This window comes from Gymnodraco acuticeps, unplaced genomic scaffold (assembly GCF_902827175.1).
Source record: "Gymnodraco acuticeps unplaced genomic scaffold, fGymAcu1.1, whole genome shotgun sequence".
Lineage (NCBI taxonomy): Eukaryota > Metazoa > Chordata > Actinopteri > Perciformes > Bathydraconidae > Gymnodraco > Gymnodraco acuticeps.
Window position 1 is genome coordinate 1055132 of NW_022990441.1, and position 18393 is coordinate 1073524.

An 18393-nucleotide genomic window follows, 5' to 3' on the forward strand; every position below is an offset into this window, starting at 1 on the left:
GAATGACTTGGGAATGGATAAGCACACACACACACACACACACACACACACACACACACACACACACACACTATTGTTATGACCAGCTGGCTGTGTGTGATGGATCTTTCCACTAGCTAGATCACATGACCTTCATATGAGCCAGTGAAATTGTCATGGAACAAAAGAGGGAGGTGCTGTATCATATGAAGCGTTAGTCCCTCTACACCTGAGTCTAAAAGCTGTAGCATCCACACTGAGCGGGACAGAGAAACCCAGGCAGGAAGAAAAAAGGTAAGCTTTGTAAAGATGAAGTTGTGACACTAGCCTGGGAAAAGGTGAAAGTCGTTGTTAGATGGACAGACTTTGCAACTGGTGAACTGAGCACGTGCAAAGATAGACAAACAAAACACCTTGCTGAGCGTCAGCCCAGGACATAAAGCAGGAGCATGAAGGCTGGACAAAATGTTCTTTATATTTGTAGAACTGCGTCTATCTAGCCAAACTTTAAATGTTTGAAAAAGGTATTATTGTTAATATTAGACAACTTTATGTGTAGTCTTTTTTGACTCTGGAGCTTAAAAAGTGAGCTGTGCTTTCCTTATTTGTCCTTGTAGTTATCAGAGGTGTTTGACTTTATCTGGCTGTGTTTGTGTTTTAAAGGGCACAGTAGATTTGGAGCGTGAGGAGGGAGAGGAGTGTGAAGAGAACATGGAGGTTTTTGACGACAGCAGCTCCAGTCCTTCAGGGACTCTACGAAACTACCCGCTAACCTGCAAAGTCCTGTACTCATACAAGGTAAACACCAACACACACACACACACACACACACACACACACACACACACAGTTACCCTCTGCAGGTACATGGTCACACAGCTACACGTATCAAATGTCTGCAGCTACCTGTTCAACCACTACACACAGAATCATACACAATCACGTGCATCTATACAGTATATGCATGTAAGATGCAGACAAGTACAAATAACTATTAACCACGGGTTTATTGTAGCATGTTTTAACTGTACTGTATACATGTCTGTTCTTTCTGTCTTTAACCCTGTCGTTGTGTCTCTCCCACAGGCCTCTCAGCCGGATGAGTTAACTATTGATGAGCAGGAGATGTTGGAGGTCATAGAGGATGGCGACATGGAGGACTGGGTCAAGGTACACAAATGCACACACTGACACAAATGATGCAATCACACAGATGTGCATTATGTAACCAGCTACAACAACCTAAGCATTCATTATAAGCTCTGTGTTGTCCTGTTTGGTTTCACCACCTAGCATGGTTTCTTGGTGCTCATATTTCTCCTACCATGCATGTTTTAATGTTGACTTTGTTCCTTGTTCCTTGTTTGTTTCCAGGCTCGCAATAAGACCGGTCTCATTGGCTATGTCCCGGAGAAATACCTGCAGTTCCCGACCTCCAACAGTTTGCTCAGCATGCTCCAGTCTCTGGCGACTCTCGATGCTCGATCCCACACCTCGTCCAATTCCACCGAGCCAGAGCTGCACTCGGGCTGCATCAATGGAGACACTAACAGTAAGTCCGCTGTAAACCGAGTGATGGTACTTTATCAGTTGACATAATTAAACCGCATACCAGGAATTTCAGTATACAAGGTAATTCCGGTTGTACCAGTGTTCATTTGATTTTTTGTTCTTATAATTAGGTTATTATGCACCACTAATTAAAACATTTTTCTGTGTTCTGCTCCACTGGAGTTGCTTGGAATAATAAAAAAACAGTCCTTTTGTGAAGCAGAGCGTTATTAGAATAGGCAAGTGTTGGTTGTGTAAAAGAAGAAGTGAAGTAGAAGTGTAAATTCAAACCCTGAAGGCTACATAAGCCACAGTTAAGTAAACACTTTCCATAAAACAGTACTAACCTATGTCACAAGCTTTGTCCCTCCTGATTTTTTCTTCAACCATTTCTATTTTGATCATTGTTTTTGGTTGCTTCCATTTCACGACTCACTGGAACAGAGACAAGAGTAAGGAAGTTCATTCAAATTGGTCGAAAAGACAACAAAACAAGGGGAAATGTTTTTCTCCTTTCGACAACACCATCTTTTGCAAAACTCCATAACATTTGATAAAGATTGTATTTATAATGTATTCTTCCTTTCTCACCTGCTTTCTATGCAAACATTCTTTCTTCTACTCTGCCAATCTAATGCCATGTGTCTGCTCTACCTGAATACATTGGGAAACTGACACCAAATGATTATTTCTTTCTGTCTTCTCTGTATCTCCCTCTCTCCAGCAGTGTGTACCATTCTCTTTATGAAAATGAGTGGCAGGCAAGCAAGGAACAACATTTCCCCAAGAATAATTATTCCTTCTGTATATCTTATAACTTTTTCTCTCTGTCTCCCTTTCTCTCCACAGTCATTTTTGTCCGCGCACTTTATGATTATGATGGCCAGGCAGACGAGGAACTCTCCTTTTCGGAGGGAGCTGTGATTCGTCTGTTGAACCGCGACACTCAGACGGACGATGGCTTCTGGGAGGGGGAGATCAACGGACGGGTGGGCGTCTTCCCCTCCGTGCTGGTAGAAGATCTCACTGAGAATGGGGAGACCAGTGGAGGAGGGCCTGGTGACATACAGGTATGTAAAACAATTAGTCAGGGACATACTCCCCCTTAAGTAACACTCAGCTCTAGATTCATCCATCACTCTGCAGGAGCTGAAAACGTGGTCTTATCAGTCTTTCCTCAGGGCACAAATGCCAAGCATATAGTGGAGTCGACTGGGCCACTTCCCCCCGCTCCCCTCCCTTCCTGGCTTTTGTCCAGTAGATTTATCAGCAGGGCAGAGTTCACAAACAGTGGATCAGAACTGCGGTGTTGCTGGAGCGCTCTGAGAAAATCCTGCACTGCAATCACAGGAAGATGTCTTATCTGTGGCAGAGCCCTATTAGAGGTTCAGCTACAGGAAGCATACAGCCTCTCCCTTTCCGAAAATACTGTAGACATAACACACTCCGCAGCAACTCTAAACATGATTTAAGTGGTGTGTGGGGAAGATAAGTAAAACAATCTAAAAGTTACTGAATAATACTTCCGCGGAAGCAGATTTGTTGTAATAAGTGGAAGCTCATACTTCAATATAGTTAACCGCCATTTGTTTTAATCAATACTGTTGTATTAAGTTAAACCACTGTTGTGAAAGGCTTTGCTTCTAGTGACAAAACCAATAAGGGTTTAGTACCTGGCTCTGCAGTTTCCCTGATCTATATTATATATATATATATATATATATATATATATATATATATAGCTATGGTTTAACACCCTGCAACTCTCACTTCTTGCTTGCCATTATCTTTAGGTGCTGTTTTTTCAATGAAAAGGCTTTAAAACAACTACTTAACTGAACTTATTTCCCTCAGGAGTTGATAGAGGCCAACAATAGAGTAAAACATAAAGTGAGTATTAAAGCTTTTATCAGGTTGCCATAAACACCTTTCTGCTTGATATATAATTAAACAAATAAAACACATTAGCCCTATTTATTTATTACATGAACAAATTGTGTTTTTACCACTACCATCAGGCTAAGGCTCAACTGACATTTTGGGAAAAAGATAATTCTCCTAATACTTATTACCATTTCCAGTGTCCTTTTTTTCAGTTTCAGCTAGTTACTTTGCCATTTTCTTTAAAGATTATTTTGGCTGTGTTTCAAAATGTTTTACTTTAACCAGTCTGTGCTCTCAGTTTGATATGATGTATGTAGTGATAGGGATTAGGGAGCATTGGGTATATTAGTAGGATCGCAAGTAAGCAGCAATTCTCAGCAAATGTATGAATTTCTTTATTTCTGTCTCTTTCTTCAGATTTCTCCTTCTGAGAAGTTGCCATGTTCTCTGCCACCCCTCCCGCTGTATGAACAACCTCCCATCAGCCCTTTCACCAGTCCAGAAAACTCCACCCCGCCGCCTCTCCCACGCTCACCTTCCACCGCACTTAACGGGGAGCACAAGCCTCCTCCGCCCTCCTCGTCACACAAAGGACCGCTGCCCAACAACAGTAAGACGCACACAAACACACACACACACACACACACACACACACAACACACACACACACACACACACACACACACGCAAACACACAGGCCATTGTGGCTTTTTAGTGTGAGATCTTTTGTTTAAGAAATATTTCTCCTCTCTCTCTCTAGATCAAAAATCTGGCAAAAGTCCAGTGTCTCCAGGATTTCCTCAGCCACTGCGATTTACCCCTGATGGAGGCCCAAGCAAACTACGACCTGTTAGTATACAACTTATTCAAGTGTTCTGTACCTTTTTTTTTTACTTTGCTGTCAATATTTGTATATTGTGTGACAGTAAACTAATTATCTTTGGGTTTTGATACTGATAGTATTTGCCTCTATTGTGTTACATTTTACAGATTACTTCAATTTTTCAATAATGAAAGTAATGGATAGTAGCTCTGTATTAGTCAAAGTGTTTATTTAACTGACTCTGAATCCCAATTATTATTTCCAGTCAGACTACTGAGTTTTATTTTTTCAAGTCCCTAAAAGTTTTTGGGAGAGATACGGTGTCCCAGAGCAGGCATGAACATAAAGCTGTTTGTCATACAAACAAAAAGTAGGCCATCTTACATATATTATGTTTTCCTTCACCTCTGCAGGTGCGTGCTGCTCCTCCTCCACCCAAACAGCACCCCCGCCGACCGCAAGAGAAGAGTGAGAAGACGGAGGAGGTGGAGATCACGCTGGTGTGATAGACAGTTAAGATGGCTGGGAGAAAGAAATTAAAACAGACGACAGACAGACGCATCCTAGAGGCTGGGGAACTAAACTGCTCTGAACTGAATTCAGCTCAAACAACACAATGTGAAGTAAACTGAACTGAACCACATCTGACGCCCACCCTCCATACTTTCCACATCTCTCAGACTCAAGTTGAGGAGGAGAGCACAGAGATGGATGGAGGCAGAGGGTCCAATTGAATAATCTACGTATTAGCTTCCTAATGAAGTGCAGCTCTAGCCGCCCCCACGCGCCTCTCAACCCTCCCCTGTCCTTTCATTCTTGCCTTAAAACTTTGCCTCATCGGACAGCAGACCAGAGCACACTGAAGAGGAGGACGAATGTTTAGAGACGGGGGGGTGGGAGGGAAAAGGAATGATAGGTTTGGCAAGTTTTTCTTTCATCTTGTTAGGTTAACTTCAAGACATTGTACTGGTCATCTCTCTGTACAGGATGATCATTCTGCTACATTTGAGAAATCTCCCATTTTTCACTGACTGCTTACAAATAATAATCAAACCTGTGAAAAGTTACAGAGCCCTGAAGTGACAACATGTAGTAAAGGGTTATAAACTAGTCAGACTTAGAACTGAACACAAAGTGCCAGGTTTACTTAGTTAGTTAAAATAGATTATTTAAAGAAATGTACAAGGTTATTAAATGTTCCTCTTAAAACATGAAAATTGCTTATATTGGAGCTAAAGAGATCGACTGTGTGGCTACCTAGCCTAAATGACAACACTGTTAGCAAAGCTAACCACCTTCTGTAGCTGAAGCGATTAACCCAAATAGTTTACTTCATGTGTCTGTAACATCACAGTGTACACACCCTTCTAACTGTAGCTAAAGCATGTTAGTAAAGAAGTTGCAATAAAGCTAGCTAGCTAAAGTATGAAACTTTAAGATTTGGAATTGTATCAGAAGTAAAGTCACAGACAGCTACAAAATGTTGAGGATGACAGCATAAAATAACAATTATTTCCACTGTGCTCAATGTAGAGTAAGCTTGATGAGAGGGAATACCAATAAAACTTGCCAAACGTGTCATGATTTGGATTGAAGTTGGGGTTGAAGTAAATGGACAGAGAAACTGGGTGGTGTGTGGACGCAGTGTCCCCCCCTCGCCAGCCCTTCCCTCACCATATATAATCCTTATCATCATACGTATTCAATGTGTATTAGTACAGTACATTACTGTTGTCATAGGAATGTTATGCACAGCGTTTCATATAGACTAACTGAGCTGCTGGAATACCATGTCTGATATGTAGTGGAAGTTTTATCCTCATTTTATACCGAAAGGGCATTGTAAATACAGTATGAAGGAGAGATAAGAGAGTAGGAGGGGTTAAGGGGATGAAGGAACAAGAGAGAAAAGGGAGGCTGGATCCTCCTCTCTGCTCCACCTCTCTTCCTCTTTCCTCTAATGTCAGTTTTGTCCATTTGCAGTCAGTGTGAATTGATGGCTATCATATACACACATCAAGTTACATTATATTACGCACACATTGCTATATCTTTCATTCTGTGAGCATCAGTGGGCTTATATCACTGGTTGGTTTAGGAGGAGGCTGATGATGTGTTCGAAAGCACAGACACGTTGGCATTCACTCCGTGTGGTGACAAAGATATTTTTTGAGATGATATAGACACTGATCACGTTTAGGTCAGGCGTTATTATTAATCACAGAATGAACTGTAAAGGTTTCATCCCTACAGATCATACCTCCTCTCATGTTGATTTTGATAACACGCAATACATTCACAGGTATTATTTGTTCTGTTGGTGTGCTACAAAGCAGCAGCAAAAACATCCATAACAACAAATGGACCTTTAACATTTCCAACTTGGTATCATCTTTATTTTTGTTTGATAAAAGGTGGTAGAAATTGAAAAAATACAAATACATTGCCCATAATGGACAGAACTAGCAAACGACATTCAAATGGAGCCAAGTACAATTCTGTTGTGTTTTTTGTACTTAAAGTAAACAATCTTCCCCCTTAAATACCCTTCAAGCCTTTAAAACCCCTTGCCTAAAGGGCAGCGTAGCACTTTTATTTATTTGTACCTTCCCTGGACAGTAGCAGTATCTTAAAACAGTATCAGCATGAATGGAAAGACTCTGATGAATCACTGCAGTTTAATACAGAAATCAGAGTACTTCTCTTCATTCTGATTCTGTGGCGAATCCTTTTTATTTCAGTGTGACTGACGACTCTTTTATATATATATTCTCCACTCTTCCAAAGAGACAGAGAGAATATTGTGGAAAATGTAATTTGGTGTTTTTCTAAACTTAGAAGAAAAAAACGACATGATCATAGAAAGTGATGTTTGATACTTTGAGAGAATGTGGTTTTATGGACTTAAAGAGGACCCATTTGCGTGTGCTTGTTGAAGAGGAGAGCATCGGATCTGTGTTTGACTCTGAAGATGTGTTCCAGTTCCTTCCTCCATATTTATTATACACTCGCGGTTTGATAGAGCGTTCACATTGAATACATCAGATTAATAATGACAGAATGGACTTTACGTTTGCTTGCTTTTCCAGCGTGGTGTTAATGTACAATATTGCTACATATTGCAACACATTATTAAAGGGACCTCCTCACAGCTGGAAACAATTAGATATAGTTGTACCCTGTACAGCTCCAGAAAGATGTCAAAACAAAAAAGGACAGTATTCAATCTCTGGTACTTTCTGATCTGTGCTCAATCTGATTGGTTCCCATTTGCAAAGTGGAATTATGTTGGATTGAGAAAGCTGATGCCAGAAATCAAGACAGAACTAGAAACAACATTTTCTGCAGCATCCACACCTCACAAGGTTAAGCTTTCTGGAATAAGTTAGTGCTCCACTGATGTTGTAGGAACTGGCTTCGACTCGTGACTGTGGTCAAGCTTCTCCTTCAGCTCTCATTTAAAATAGTTTTCTAACTTTGTTTGAAATGTTTGGTTTACGGCAGAACTTCACACAATAAAAGCTCAATCAGTCTTTCTATCAAATACAAAATGTATGACTTCCGTTGCCAGTTACCCCTTTGATCAGGATGATGTTCCCTTTTTGACAGTCCCTTTGGTCCACTACAGTGTTGAGTTATTTGTTATGAGCCTGTTTTTGTTTTTTATGTATTATATAATTATTTTATGTTTCATCCTTCGATTTGGCGCAGCTGCACAGCTGCTGTTTTAAACGACGTGGTGGAGCAACTGGCCTTCTCTCTTCAGACTGTTGCCATGGTGACAATAATATGCAGGTGCAAAAGTCTTTCTGCATATTATTATTGGCTGTACAAAAAAATAAAGTTTGTATTTATTGTGTACAAATGTTAATTAATAAAAAAATATTGAAAGTTGTTTTTTGTGATCACTTCTTTTATTTCTGTTGTGGTTGTTTGTAATGGTTTGCCTTCCTGTAACTAATGTGTAGCGTGTGTGTTTATGCACCTGTCGTGTGTGTGCGTGTGTTCAGTCTCTGGAGGTGGGTGTGATCATGATAACACACTTTATAAACACCCGAGGCCAGAGTTTCTTGAGTGGAGCGGGAAGTAGAAGGGAAACAACAGCGCAGAGCAGCAAAGCAGCAATTGTTCACTTTTATGTGGGCCATTGAAAACGTTCATGCCAGAAGTTTTAGCTTTATTTGCTTTATTTTAGCAACTTCCCAACTCTTTCTCTGAAAACAAATGGACTGGTCACCTTCAAATTCCACCTGTGTGAAACTCTATCTGTGCTCCAACCCTGAAGGTATGAAAAGAAACCAATGCATGAATGTGTTATGTTTCTGAAGGTTGTTGTGATCAGATGTTGTTTGTGTTTATGCTCTGTACAGATAGCGTGGTGGAGCGCAGAGCTCTGAGAGAGAGTGTGTTTCCAAAACTTAGAGAGCACTGCAGACACACACTAGGACTGGATGTCAGGGTCAGTACACACTTATCTTTCTAAATGTGTGATGCGTGTTGTGTATTTCAGATGCAACGGTATTAGTGTTGTCGTAATGGCTTTTAGGGAAGGAGGAACATTCTGTGGTCTAAATGGAAACAATGTAACTAACTTGTTTTTAAATGTGTAAAGAAAAGTTGCATTTATCAACTGTTTTCAGTGATGTGTCCCAGGTAGTTTGATTTTTCTAACCTGATGATATTTGAATTTTCATTAACAATTCCTTCATAGAATATTGTTTACATTCATTTGTGTAATTGTTTTATTCTCAAAATGTTGAACATAATGAAGCTGATATGGATTCAGAGGTGAAGGTCCTGAGTACAACTTGTTTAGTCTGATCAACACTCATTATACAGACTATGAAATATGAGTTTTCTAAAAGTGTGCACCCAAAATGATATTTTCTTTCAGTTGGCTTATTGTTATTGCACTATTGCAGACTCCTCCTTATAAGACACACTGAAGGACATCGTTTCATGTCAACATTGGAATACAAAAGCAACATTATGTGGTAGCTTCCAAGGAAAAGAGATGAGCAGCTGTAAAGCGACTCTGTGCGTAATGTGTCGGTGTCGATGAAATCGCCTCAGGCTCTTCAACCAGCACATAGTGCCGTCTCTTTTCAGCAGCATGTGTAATGAGAGAGAGGGACGAGTATCATGTGTTTCTGAGCCACCACCTGTCCGATTGTGCTCCTCTCTGTGTGCTTTTCACTAACGGATTATCAGTCATCTCTCCTCTTGAGTGTTTTAATTATGTGTGTGTGCGTGCGTGTGCGTGTGTGTGTGTGTGTGTGTGTGTGTGTGTGTGTGTGTGTGTGTGTGTGTGTGTGTGTGTGTGTGTGTGTGTGTGTGTGTGTGTGTGTGTGTGTGTGTGTGTGTGTGTGTGTGTGTGTGTGTGTGTGTGTGTGTGTGTGTGTGTGTGTGTGTGTGTGTGTGTGTGTGTGTGTGTGTGTGTGTGTGTGTGTGTGTGTACTAGGTGTTAGACCCATTTGAGTCCAGTGACTCCAGTAGTTGGCCAGAGGAAAACAGCAGACAGCAGCTGATTGAAGAATGCAGAAAGAGCTCCTCAGGACCTTTTTTACTGGTAAATAAATCCCCAGATTTAATGTAGTCATCTTGGGTCCCCCTCGAGCATCCTGGTGTTTTAAAAAATAAGAGATAATTGAATCATAGTTTGAGTACTACCACAGCCATGAGGCACTATTATACACTGTCATTAAATCAGTCCCTGTTGAGCTTTTATAAATCCATAAACACCCATTTGAGTGTGAATGAATCTGTGCTGAACGAGGAATCCCATAATGCTGTTCGTTCTGTGTCCATGTGGTGGCGCTGCAGGCTCTGGTAGGGCATCAGTATGGCTCAGCCAGTCTGCCTACCCAGGTGGAGGTGTCAGACTTCCAGCTGCTGCTGCAGGAGGGTCAGCGGGCGGGGGTCCGCACCCAGGAGCTGGAGCAGGCGTACCGGAGGGACGAGAACACCCTCCCCCCCTCCTACTGCCTGAGACCTCCACACAGACCCACCTGCTGCCCCCAGGTGGTCACACTCAACCTCAGAAATACATGATTCATTTTGTGTCTTCATTAGGATTACATTCAGATTACTGGTTCATTCAAAAAAAGGGGGGATTACTAGCAGGATTACAATGGAGCAATGAATACAGAACAATCATTTGAAGCACATGCGCACATTACACAGTCTATACACAGTATCATCCTAACCGTATTGCATGTGATCATATTTTAGATATAATTTACCTTGATTAATAACATTTCTATATTTTCTAAACATTTGTTACTACAACTGTTAGACTGTGGGGCTGTTCCTATCTGTGTGTTGTTCAGGAGGTGGAGGCAAAGGAGGAAGAGGAGACTCCTAAAGAGGAAGAGTTAAGGAAGGTGTTTCAGACCATTGTCAGTCTGTGTGTTCACAACGGTGTTATGAGCCCAAAGACAGCCAATAGCTACTGCAGATCAGGTGAGATATAATGTACGTCAGTGTAGGAGTTTTTCTGGATGTTGAGATATCATTTCATATGTGATTTGCTGCTTCTCTACAGCCCTCGATGCAGATCTGAGGTTTGCTCTGGACACCCGTCCTGATAATGAGATCATCAGACGCTGCCTGGTTTACGTCCACAAGGTCATCAATGCAAAAGGAGAGACAAAGAAGAGCTGTATGAAGTCACCTCCTCAGCAGCAGTCAGAGGTGAGCGTCATTATTGTCTCTGCATTTCTGCAAGAAACACAACACTTTCATCCACACACATTGCTATACTGTGGGGCAAAAGTACATTTCATATTATTTTTTCCTTATTTTACAAGTTTTGGAAGGAGACATCTTCTCTAACTGCTGATCATGTGGCAGATTTGCCTTTCAGAAACCAAATGTTATCACCATTGTTTTCCAGAAGGAGCAGGTGGGGCCTCCCAGAGATGTTCATAGCCTTGCTGAACTAAATAACAGTTTAAAGGAAAAGTTAACTTGAGCTTATAGATCCCCACTACCATGGATGGACATCAAAGACATCAAGCATTTTGATTCAAGTAAAAGGGTTAGAGATGTGAGTCATGCCCATGTTGACGTGGGGAACTTGCAAAAAAAAGTGCTCTCTGCCTCTTTCAAGTAGTGGAGAAAGATAAACATGACTTGTGTTATTGAAAGCATCAAGATGTGCTTAGAATATCTATGTCTATCAAGGTACATACATTAGAGTCTGTATTAAAGCTAGAAAATAAATACAGAAATTAAGAATAATAACTTTTTCCTTGTGCTTTTTTGTTAGGCTGCTACCTTTGACCTAGGGACAACACCCACTGATGGACAACTGTTCTCAGAGCTGTGTGACCACTTCCTGCCTGGTCTCATCGGTTCCTCCCAGCTTCTGGTCTACACCACGGCCACAGAGTGTGACCGTCGACATGGTTACACGACAGCCAGGAGGCGGGGCTATGCCGAGTCTCTGTGCCAACAGGTGTACTGCGACCTTGTGGGATTGATTGACAGCTGGAACATCTCACACAGCAGCGATGGCTCTCAGCTCAGCGATGCTTTGGCCAGAGAGCAGGCCGAGCAGCAGGAACTGTGTGACTCGCTGTCGAGGTTATATGATGTCATTCGGCCTGAGGAGGAAGAGGTCAGGAGGAGGTCTTTATCTGTTTTCTAAACACAAAAAGCAGCATTAACATATTGTCTTTGTGTATACTTATTGTGTAGATATAGACACTTCTGTTTTATCTTACCTTTGGCATTGTAAAGGATTAAGAGCTGAGGAGATCTCTTCTCAGTAAAATAATTACTTTACAAATGAGTAAATGACGTGTATTTTGGGGATATTGTTTGGTCTATTTTTCCTGTGAAATTGTGATGTAGACAACATTTTAAGGTGCCATACATTACAGGAGAGTATTTGTATTTGCTGCAGGTCAGAGCCTATGTGGAGCAGAGTGAGCGGCAGCGCCTCCTAGTGGTGACAGGAGGCCCGTGCACAGGAAAGACAGTTCTGATGGCTCACTGTGCTCAACAGGTCAGTGGACTGAAGTGAAATGGGAAACTCACATTAGATTTGAATTCCTGCCAAACCCAATTCATATCCAAAAACAGATCAATTAATTATGAACAGACAATGATGAACACATAGAGTCATTTAGAGTAGAGTTTTTCATTCTTTTCCAATAATTAAATACTTATTTGTTGCTTTAAAGGTGGGGTAGGTAATTTTGGAGAAACCAGCTCGAGTGCACTAGAATTTGAAAATACACAACCGGAAAAAATCTGCCACTTCCTTACAGAGCCCCTCCTCCAACACACACGAACGCGCACATGACCAATGAGGGCACGAGATAAGTTTGTGCACAGATGGAAGGCTGACAGGCAGGTAGGCCATCCAGTTATTTTAGCTGGGCCGGCTAAAATGATTGGTCGTGCTTTTTACAGTACTACGGCTTCCACAGATGACATTTTTTTATGGATTTGTTGTCAAAGCACTTAAGATATTCATTGCTATCGGGATGTTAAGAGCATTCCATGGAATATAACAAAAAGTGTATCTCAAGCCGGTTTCTCAAACTTACCTACCCCACCTTTAAGTACCCCAAAAATGAAAATAAATAGTCAATTAATCAATAAGTTAGTGACAGAAATGATTTGAAACAATTTTTATAATCAAAAAAGTCATTTTCCGTAAGACAACAATGCCTATCATTATGAAGTGTTAGTCTTTTATATGAAGTATCAGAAATATAGATGTTTTACTGTATACTGAATACTGTAGTTGGGTTTTGGACTGTTTCATGGACAAAGAGAGACATTTGATTACATTACATTGGGTACAACTTTGAATTGTGATTTTCCGTTATTGACATCATATCAAATTGACCAAAAAATAGAGTTAAAGAGAAATGTTTCTTGTAGCTTGAAGCTTTATCAGAATAAATAACCTATGTGGCTAAATCTTCAATTTAAAATAAAATAAATACAACCTAGCAAAAACAAAATCTGTACTATGGTTTGGATAAAAGGTATATACGTCTTTTGTCTCCCTCCACAGATTAAGTCGTGGCTACCAGTCTGTGATCCTGTGGTGGTCACTTATTTTTGTCACCTATCAATAAACCAGTCCCCAAAGCACTTGTTATCAAGCCTGTGTTATCAAATTGTCGTGAGATATCACAGCGAATCTTCCTCTGAGCAGAATCCCAACAACTTTGATGATCCTAGCTGTATCACTCAGCCCTGGGAATACAACGCTAACTGGAGCTCATCACCCAACATGTGTGTATCTGAGCTAAAAGAGCGTCTCACATCCCTTCTCTCCTCCATGCCCTCTACCAAACAACCTCTAGTTCTGATCCTTGTTGGCCTGGATCTCATGAAAGGCAACTTTGGACCTGAATTCCTGGACAGCCTCCCCTCCCCTCTTCCTCACAGCGTCAAACTCATCCTCACCGTCTCCTCCAACCAAACACAAGTCCTGCAAGCCTTTAAACCACAAAGAAGTCCGCCTCAGAGTGTGTCAAAGGGTAGTGAGAAGGAGTTGAGATATGTGTGTGTTCCGATGGGCCTAGTGGACAGGAAACAGTGTGTGAAGATGCTGGCGACACTTCTGAGCAGTTCAGGGAGGAGGGTGACTTCAGGACAACAGGCGCTGGTGAATCAGGCGCTGACTTCCTGTCGTCTGACTCTCTACACTCGACTCCTGCACCTACACACCTCGCTCTGGCACTCTGGTACGACTAATACATTAAACAAACACTCTTTAAGGATAAGAATTCTATATTTTTACTTATAGTCATCAAAGCCCAAGACAATACCAAAACAAGCCAAGCATTAATCCGTCATCTCCATACCCTGTATGTGGTATTAAGCTTCAAACTCTGTCTGGTTGTATATCTTTAGAAATAGATGTAGTTTCATTCTTCTGGATTGTACTGTATTTTATTCAGCACATTTCATGTGTTATATGAGAAAAGATGGGGTGACATTTGCATTATTTACATTATGATATAAAACGTTTGAAATGCATTATAAGGATTACAGGAATTCAAATGCATTTATTTTCATTTCTATTCAAAAATGTGAAGAACATTAATCACAGTGACACACAAAACAAAGTAAGGGACAAAAGGGATACACAAAAAGAGAATAGAAAATAAAATGCTTGAATGCTTTAGGATATTGTGTTTTTGTTGCCTTTCAAAATAATGATAAAAACAAATGTTATGCTGTTAAGTGCAACACAAGTTTTCCAGCCATCACAAATTTAAAAAAATGGAATAATAAAAACCGTCTGATTTATATTTCTCTCTTTCTGTCCCTTTTAATTCCCTCCTCATCAGATTCAGATGTGACTGAGTCTTCTCTCCCTGATGGCGTCCATTCATCCATTTCTGCATTTCTGGATCACCTGGAGCAGAAGCATGGCCCCTTTATCGTAGCTCGGGCCCTCTCTCTCCTCTCCCTCTCCAGGACGGGGCTCACTGAGGCCGAGCTCGCAGATCTGCTGTTCTGTGATCACAAAGTGCTGACTGCGTACGTTCCACAGGATGGAAGCCTTTCCTGCGATATAAGGGTGCCACAAATTGTTGTGGAGAGACTTCTACTGGATTTGAAGAGCTTCTTCATTAGGAGGACAGTTGCAGGGTCACATGTTTTGTCCTGGGTAAGCAGGCATTTCAAGCTGGTGGTGGCTAAGAGATATTTAGGCTCTCAAGAGGTGAGGAAGGAGATTCATTTGGCATTGGCGGACTATTTTAGTGGCAGATTGTCTTGTGGGGGTGCAAAACCACTTCTTGTTAAGCAGACATCTGCACCAAACAGGATCTCAGGGAAAATGGGAATACACATTGACAGGCAGCCATGCAGCCAGCCGTTTGTCTTTCCCCTTTCTAACAAAAACAAAGGCCGGGTGAACTTGAGGAAGGTCTTAGAATTGCCCTACCACTTGCAAAAAAGCAGCAAATGGGGGGAGTTGGAGCACGGGCTGTTAATGTCTTTGAGGTTTCACCAGGCTATGGTTCAAGCAGGACTCCTGGGAGATTTGGTAGCCATGTTAGAGGATGAGGAGGGGTCACACCACTTCAGTTTATTAAGGGAAAGAGCACTTCTAGCAAGCATATTGAAGTCTGGTGCTTGCTTGTTGCAGAGCTCCCCCCTTCAGCTGCCCTCAGTGATGGAGACGAGCCTCCTCCCTTACCTGGAGGTGTTTCCTGCCCTCGAAGGTTATGTCGGTAAGATGAGACAGGAGAGGAGGGACAGAGGAACAGGATTAGGAGTAGCGCTTTTCCCTTCTCCTTCATCTGTTCCCTCCATTCAGTGTTTGAAGCGTGATGCCAAAACTGAGGGTGTCTCTGTTAGAGAAGCAGCTGGGACAGAGAGTGGGATAGTCACAGAGATCATGGATGATGGTGAGGCTTGGGTTTGGAAAGGCTCTGGGTGTGAGATAATCAAACTATCACTGAGCTGCGAGCAGAAGGAGATGAAGTTTGCAGGCGTGAAGAGCAGTGGTAATTTCCTGCTGCTTTCAACACAATGCAACAAGCTTTTCTTGTGGGATGTGTCTGGCCCAGAAATGTTTCTGCAGGTTGAAGACCCTTTGAAAACAACAGTGAACGAGGTTAAAGGATTTGTTGCTGGTCAGAAAAAAATATTTCTCTGGTGGAAAGATGAGTGTTTTGTGAGTGTGTTTGACGTCTCCAGTGAGATTTTGACTCATTTCCAGTGTCAGAGCTGTGTGACCTGCTCGGTTTGCTCCTCTAATGGCTTTTACATGTACTGTGGGCAGGAGGAAGGCACAGTGTCCATTTTTGACACCAACACTGGCAGCCTCCTAGGCAGTTGTTCAAACTCAAACCACAATGCAGTTGCATTGATAATCCTGTGTGAAGAAATGTGGGAAATGGCTTGTGTTGACAGGACAGGGGGTGTATCCCTATGGGATGTAGCAGCCAAAAGAAACCCACCAAGACTTGTCACAGAAAGCTTTACTGGGGGTACATCTAATGACATCCTTAATATGGATTACTCACAGGAAATCCACACATTACTGGTGTGTCAATCCCACCAAGTTGCACTGTGGGATACCTGTGACTGGGAGCTGTGGGACCAGTTCCATGCTCCGCAGGGGAAGGCATTCACTCAAGCTGTGCTATCCCAGGATGGCCACCTTTTCCTGGCTTTGTTAGACGCCTGTCCCCTGGTGTTGGTGTGGAGGGTCAGCACAGGGGAGTGTGTTCTCTCCTTAAAAGTAAACAACCAGCCTTGTAAACTCATCAAAACGGCCTCAGATGTTGTTTGTGTCACTCTTGATGGTGTCTTGACAGTGTGGGACTCCGGGATGATAGATGTTGCAGGTACAGCTCCGAAAATGGGGTGTGGAGTAAGAGAAGTGGTGGTTGAACAGACAGGAGAGTGGTTCTACACCTCTGATGGGTCGGAGACCGTGTGGAGATGGAGATTAGAAACAGGACTTCCACACGATAACTTCCTTCATGATGGTCCTGTAGAAAAACTGCGCCTTTCCCCAAATAACTTCCATCTTGTCACGCTCTCAGCAGGGGAAATATACGTTTGGCTTACAGAAACAGGGCAGAACATCCTGCGTATGAGTGGCAGCAGAGCCACAGACATCCTGATCACCCCCAACAGTAACTTTGGGGTCAGTATTTCTAAACGGGGGTTGTCTCGGGTTTGGAAGCTGGCACACGGGAGCATTGTGTGCAGCATAAACTCGTACCTATCTGGCGCCCAGGTGTCTCCTGAGAGCACCTTCCTTATTGGCCTTCGACGGAGAGACCTGTTAGCTGCCAGTCTGTGGTCGGGCTCCATCAGCAAGCGCTTCTCCTGCATAGAGAGCTCTGAGCATGTTGTTGCTTTCCACACACTTTCAGACCATCCAGACTTTGTGGTGGTGATGGCGGCTTCAGGGGCGGTGTACACCTGGAAGGTAACAGAGGACACCCTGTGCAGGCACTTCCAGCTGCCTTATAGCTTTCACTGTCAGCCACAAGACTTCCAAATGTCCCGTGATGGGAGCTACGCCGTGCTGTCTACTGACGATGAAGCCATCAACCTCTTAGACTTATCTCAGATCAGACTGTGCTCATTCAAGGCTGAGGGTCCTGTCGTTAAAGCTTGTTTGGATACAACTGGATGCTATGCTGCTTACATATCTCAACCCAGCACCACTGTGGAGAAAAACTGCGGCGGCTGCTACGTGCACGCCAGGCCAGTCCTCACGGTTGTACGACTCGCAGACGGGGAAAGAGTAGGAAGTGTGTGTCTGGATAAGAATCCGTTGACTCTGGTTGTGCGTGAGCGGCAGTTTGTGTTTGTGGGATTTGAGGACGGCTCTGTAGGCGTGTATTCAATTATAGATGTTGAGGTCACTGGGGAGGAGTTTGTTGGGTGCAGGGAGAATTTGAATGGTTGTTTTAAACAATGCCCCTTTAACACAGCATTAAGCAGGTTTCCACTACCAACCCCCAATATTACATGGCCTTAAGATTTAGCTTTGTAAAGACGTTATGTTTTGGTTCCGTTTGTTTGTTTTTCAGCAGGACTGCTGCACAAACCCAACTTGTATGAAACTTGGGTGAAACATGGGCCAAAGAAGAAGCCATTACATTTTTTTTGTAAAGATTGAATAGAACATCTGGCCTTTTATGGATTTCTTCACTCTCTAAGTGCATCACACCATTGATGTTGTTGGACTGTGTTTTTATATACATTTATTTATATTACTAATGTGATTGCAAACAAACTGATTGTGTAAAACAAGTGCAATGTAAAAGTAAAGGTGCCACACTTCTTGGGAACCTTGGCAGCATTGTTCAGTTTCAGCTTGTCTGAGCCAATAATGATGACTTCACCCAGCATTTAAGTTTCATTTCTGTGAAAACTAAACCAAACAAGGGTCAGTTTAATTCATATCTACTATAATTTTAACAAATGTCTATGTTTTAATAAAATAATTTTTAGTGAATGCCTTGTTTATATCTCAGTTTGTGTATTTAAAAGGTCCACATTTTTGTCAGATAAAAAAGTACACAAGAACAAGTACCAATTCAATTCGGTCGGAACACCCTAAAAATAAATTTAAAAAACACCTGTACCTTATGCAGATATACCTAGTTATATTTTGCCACATTATGTTGCAGCATTTCGGTCAACA

The 18393-nt window shown here is 42.1% G+C and overlaps 2 protein-coding genes across 3 annotated transcripts in view; both read left to right on the forward strand.

Moving 5' to 3' along the window:
• Positions 1-8133, forward strand: part of LOC117552225 (F-BAR and double SH3 domains protein 2) — a 61645-nt gene extending 53512 nt beyond the window's left edge. Inside the window, exons 13-19 of the mRNA XM_034225563.1 lie at positions 643-777; positions 1066-1149; positions 1354-1531; positions 2380-2600; positions 3832-4024; positions 4176-4264; positions 4652-8133. Of these exons, the coding sequence (XP_034081454.1) occupies positions 643-777; positions 1066-1149; positions 1354-1531; positions 2380-2600; positions 3832-4024; positions 4176-4264; positions 4652-4744 (993 nt within the window). The 3' untranslated portion in view covers positions 4745-8133. The remainder of the gene's footprint in view (positions 1-642; positions 778-1065; positions 1150-1353; positions 1532-2379; positions 2601-3831; positions 4025-4175; positions 4265-4651) is intronic.
• A 194-nt stretch (positions 8134-8327) lies between these two features.
• On the forward strand, positions 8328-18204 carry LOC117552143 (NACHT and WD repeat domain-containing protein 2). 2 transcript variants are annotated; one of them, XM_034225399.1, is made up of 10 exons: positions 8328-8523; positions 8609-8697; positions 9700-9807; positions 10062-10259; positions 10568-10700; positions 10783-10931; positions 11509-11859; positions 12148-12249; positions 13273-13951; positions 14561-18204. In XM_034225399.1, exons 1-10 carry the CDS (start codon positions 8463-8465, stop codon positions 17722-17724), a joined length of 5034 nt encoding a protein of 1677 aa, XP_034081290.1. In that variant the 5' UTR covers positions 8328-8462; the 3' UTR covers positions 17725-18204. The 2 variants fall into 2 exon arrangements, with proteins under 2 accessions (XP_034081290.1, XP_034081292.1); XM_034225401.1 differs by lacking the exons at positions 8328-8523; positions 8609-8697; positions 9700-9807; ... (1 more) ...; positions 10568-10700; positions 10783-10931 and having other exon boundaries at positions 11559-11859; positions 12153-12249.
• Positions 18205-18393: the final 189 nt, after the last annotated feature.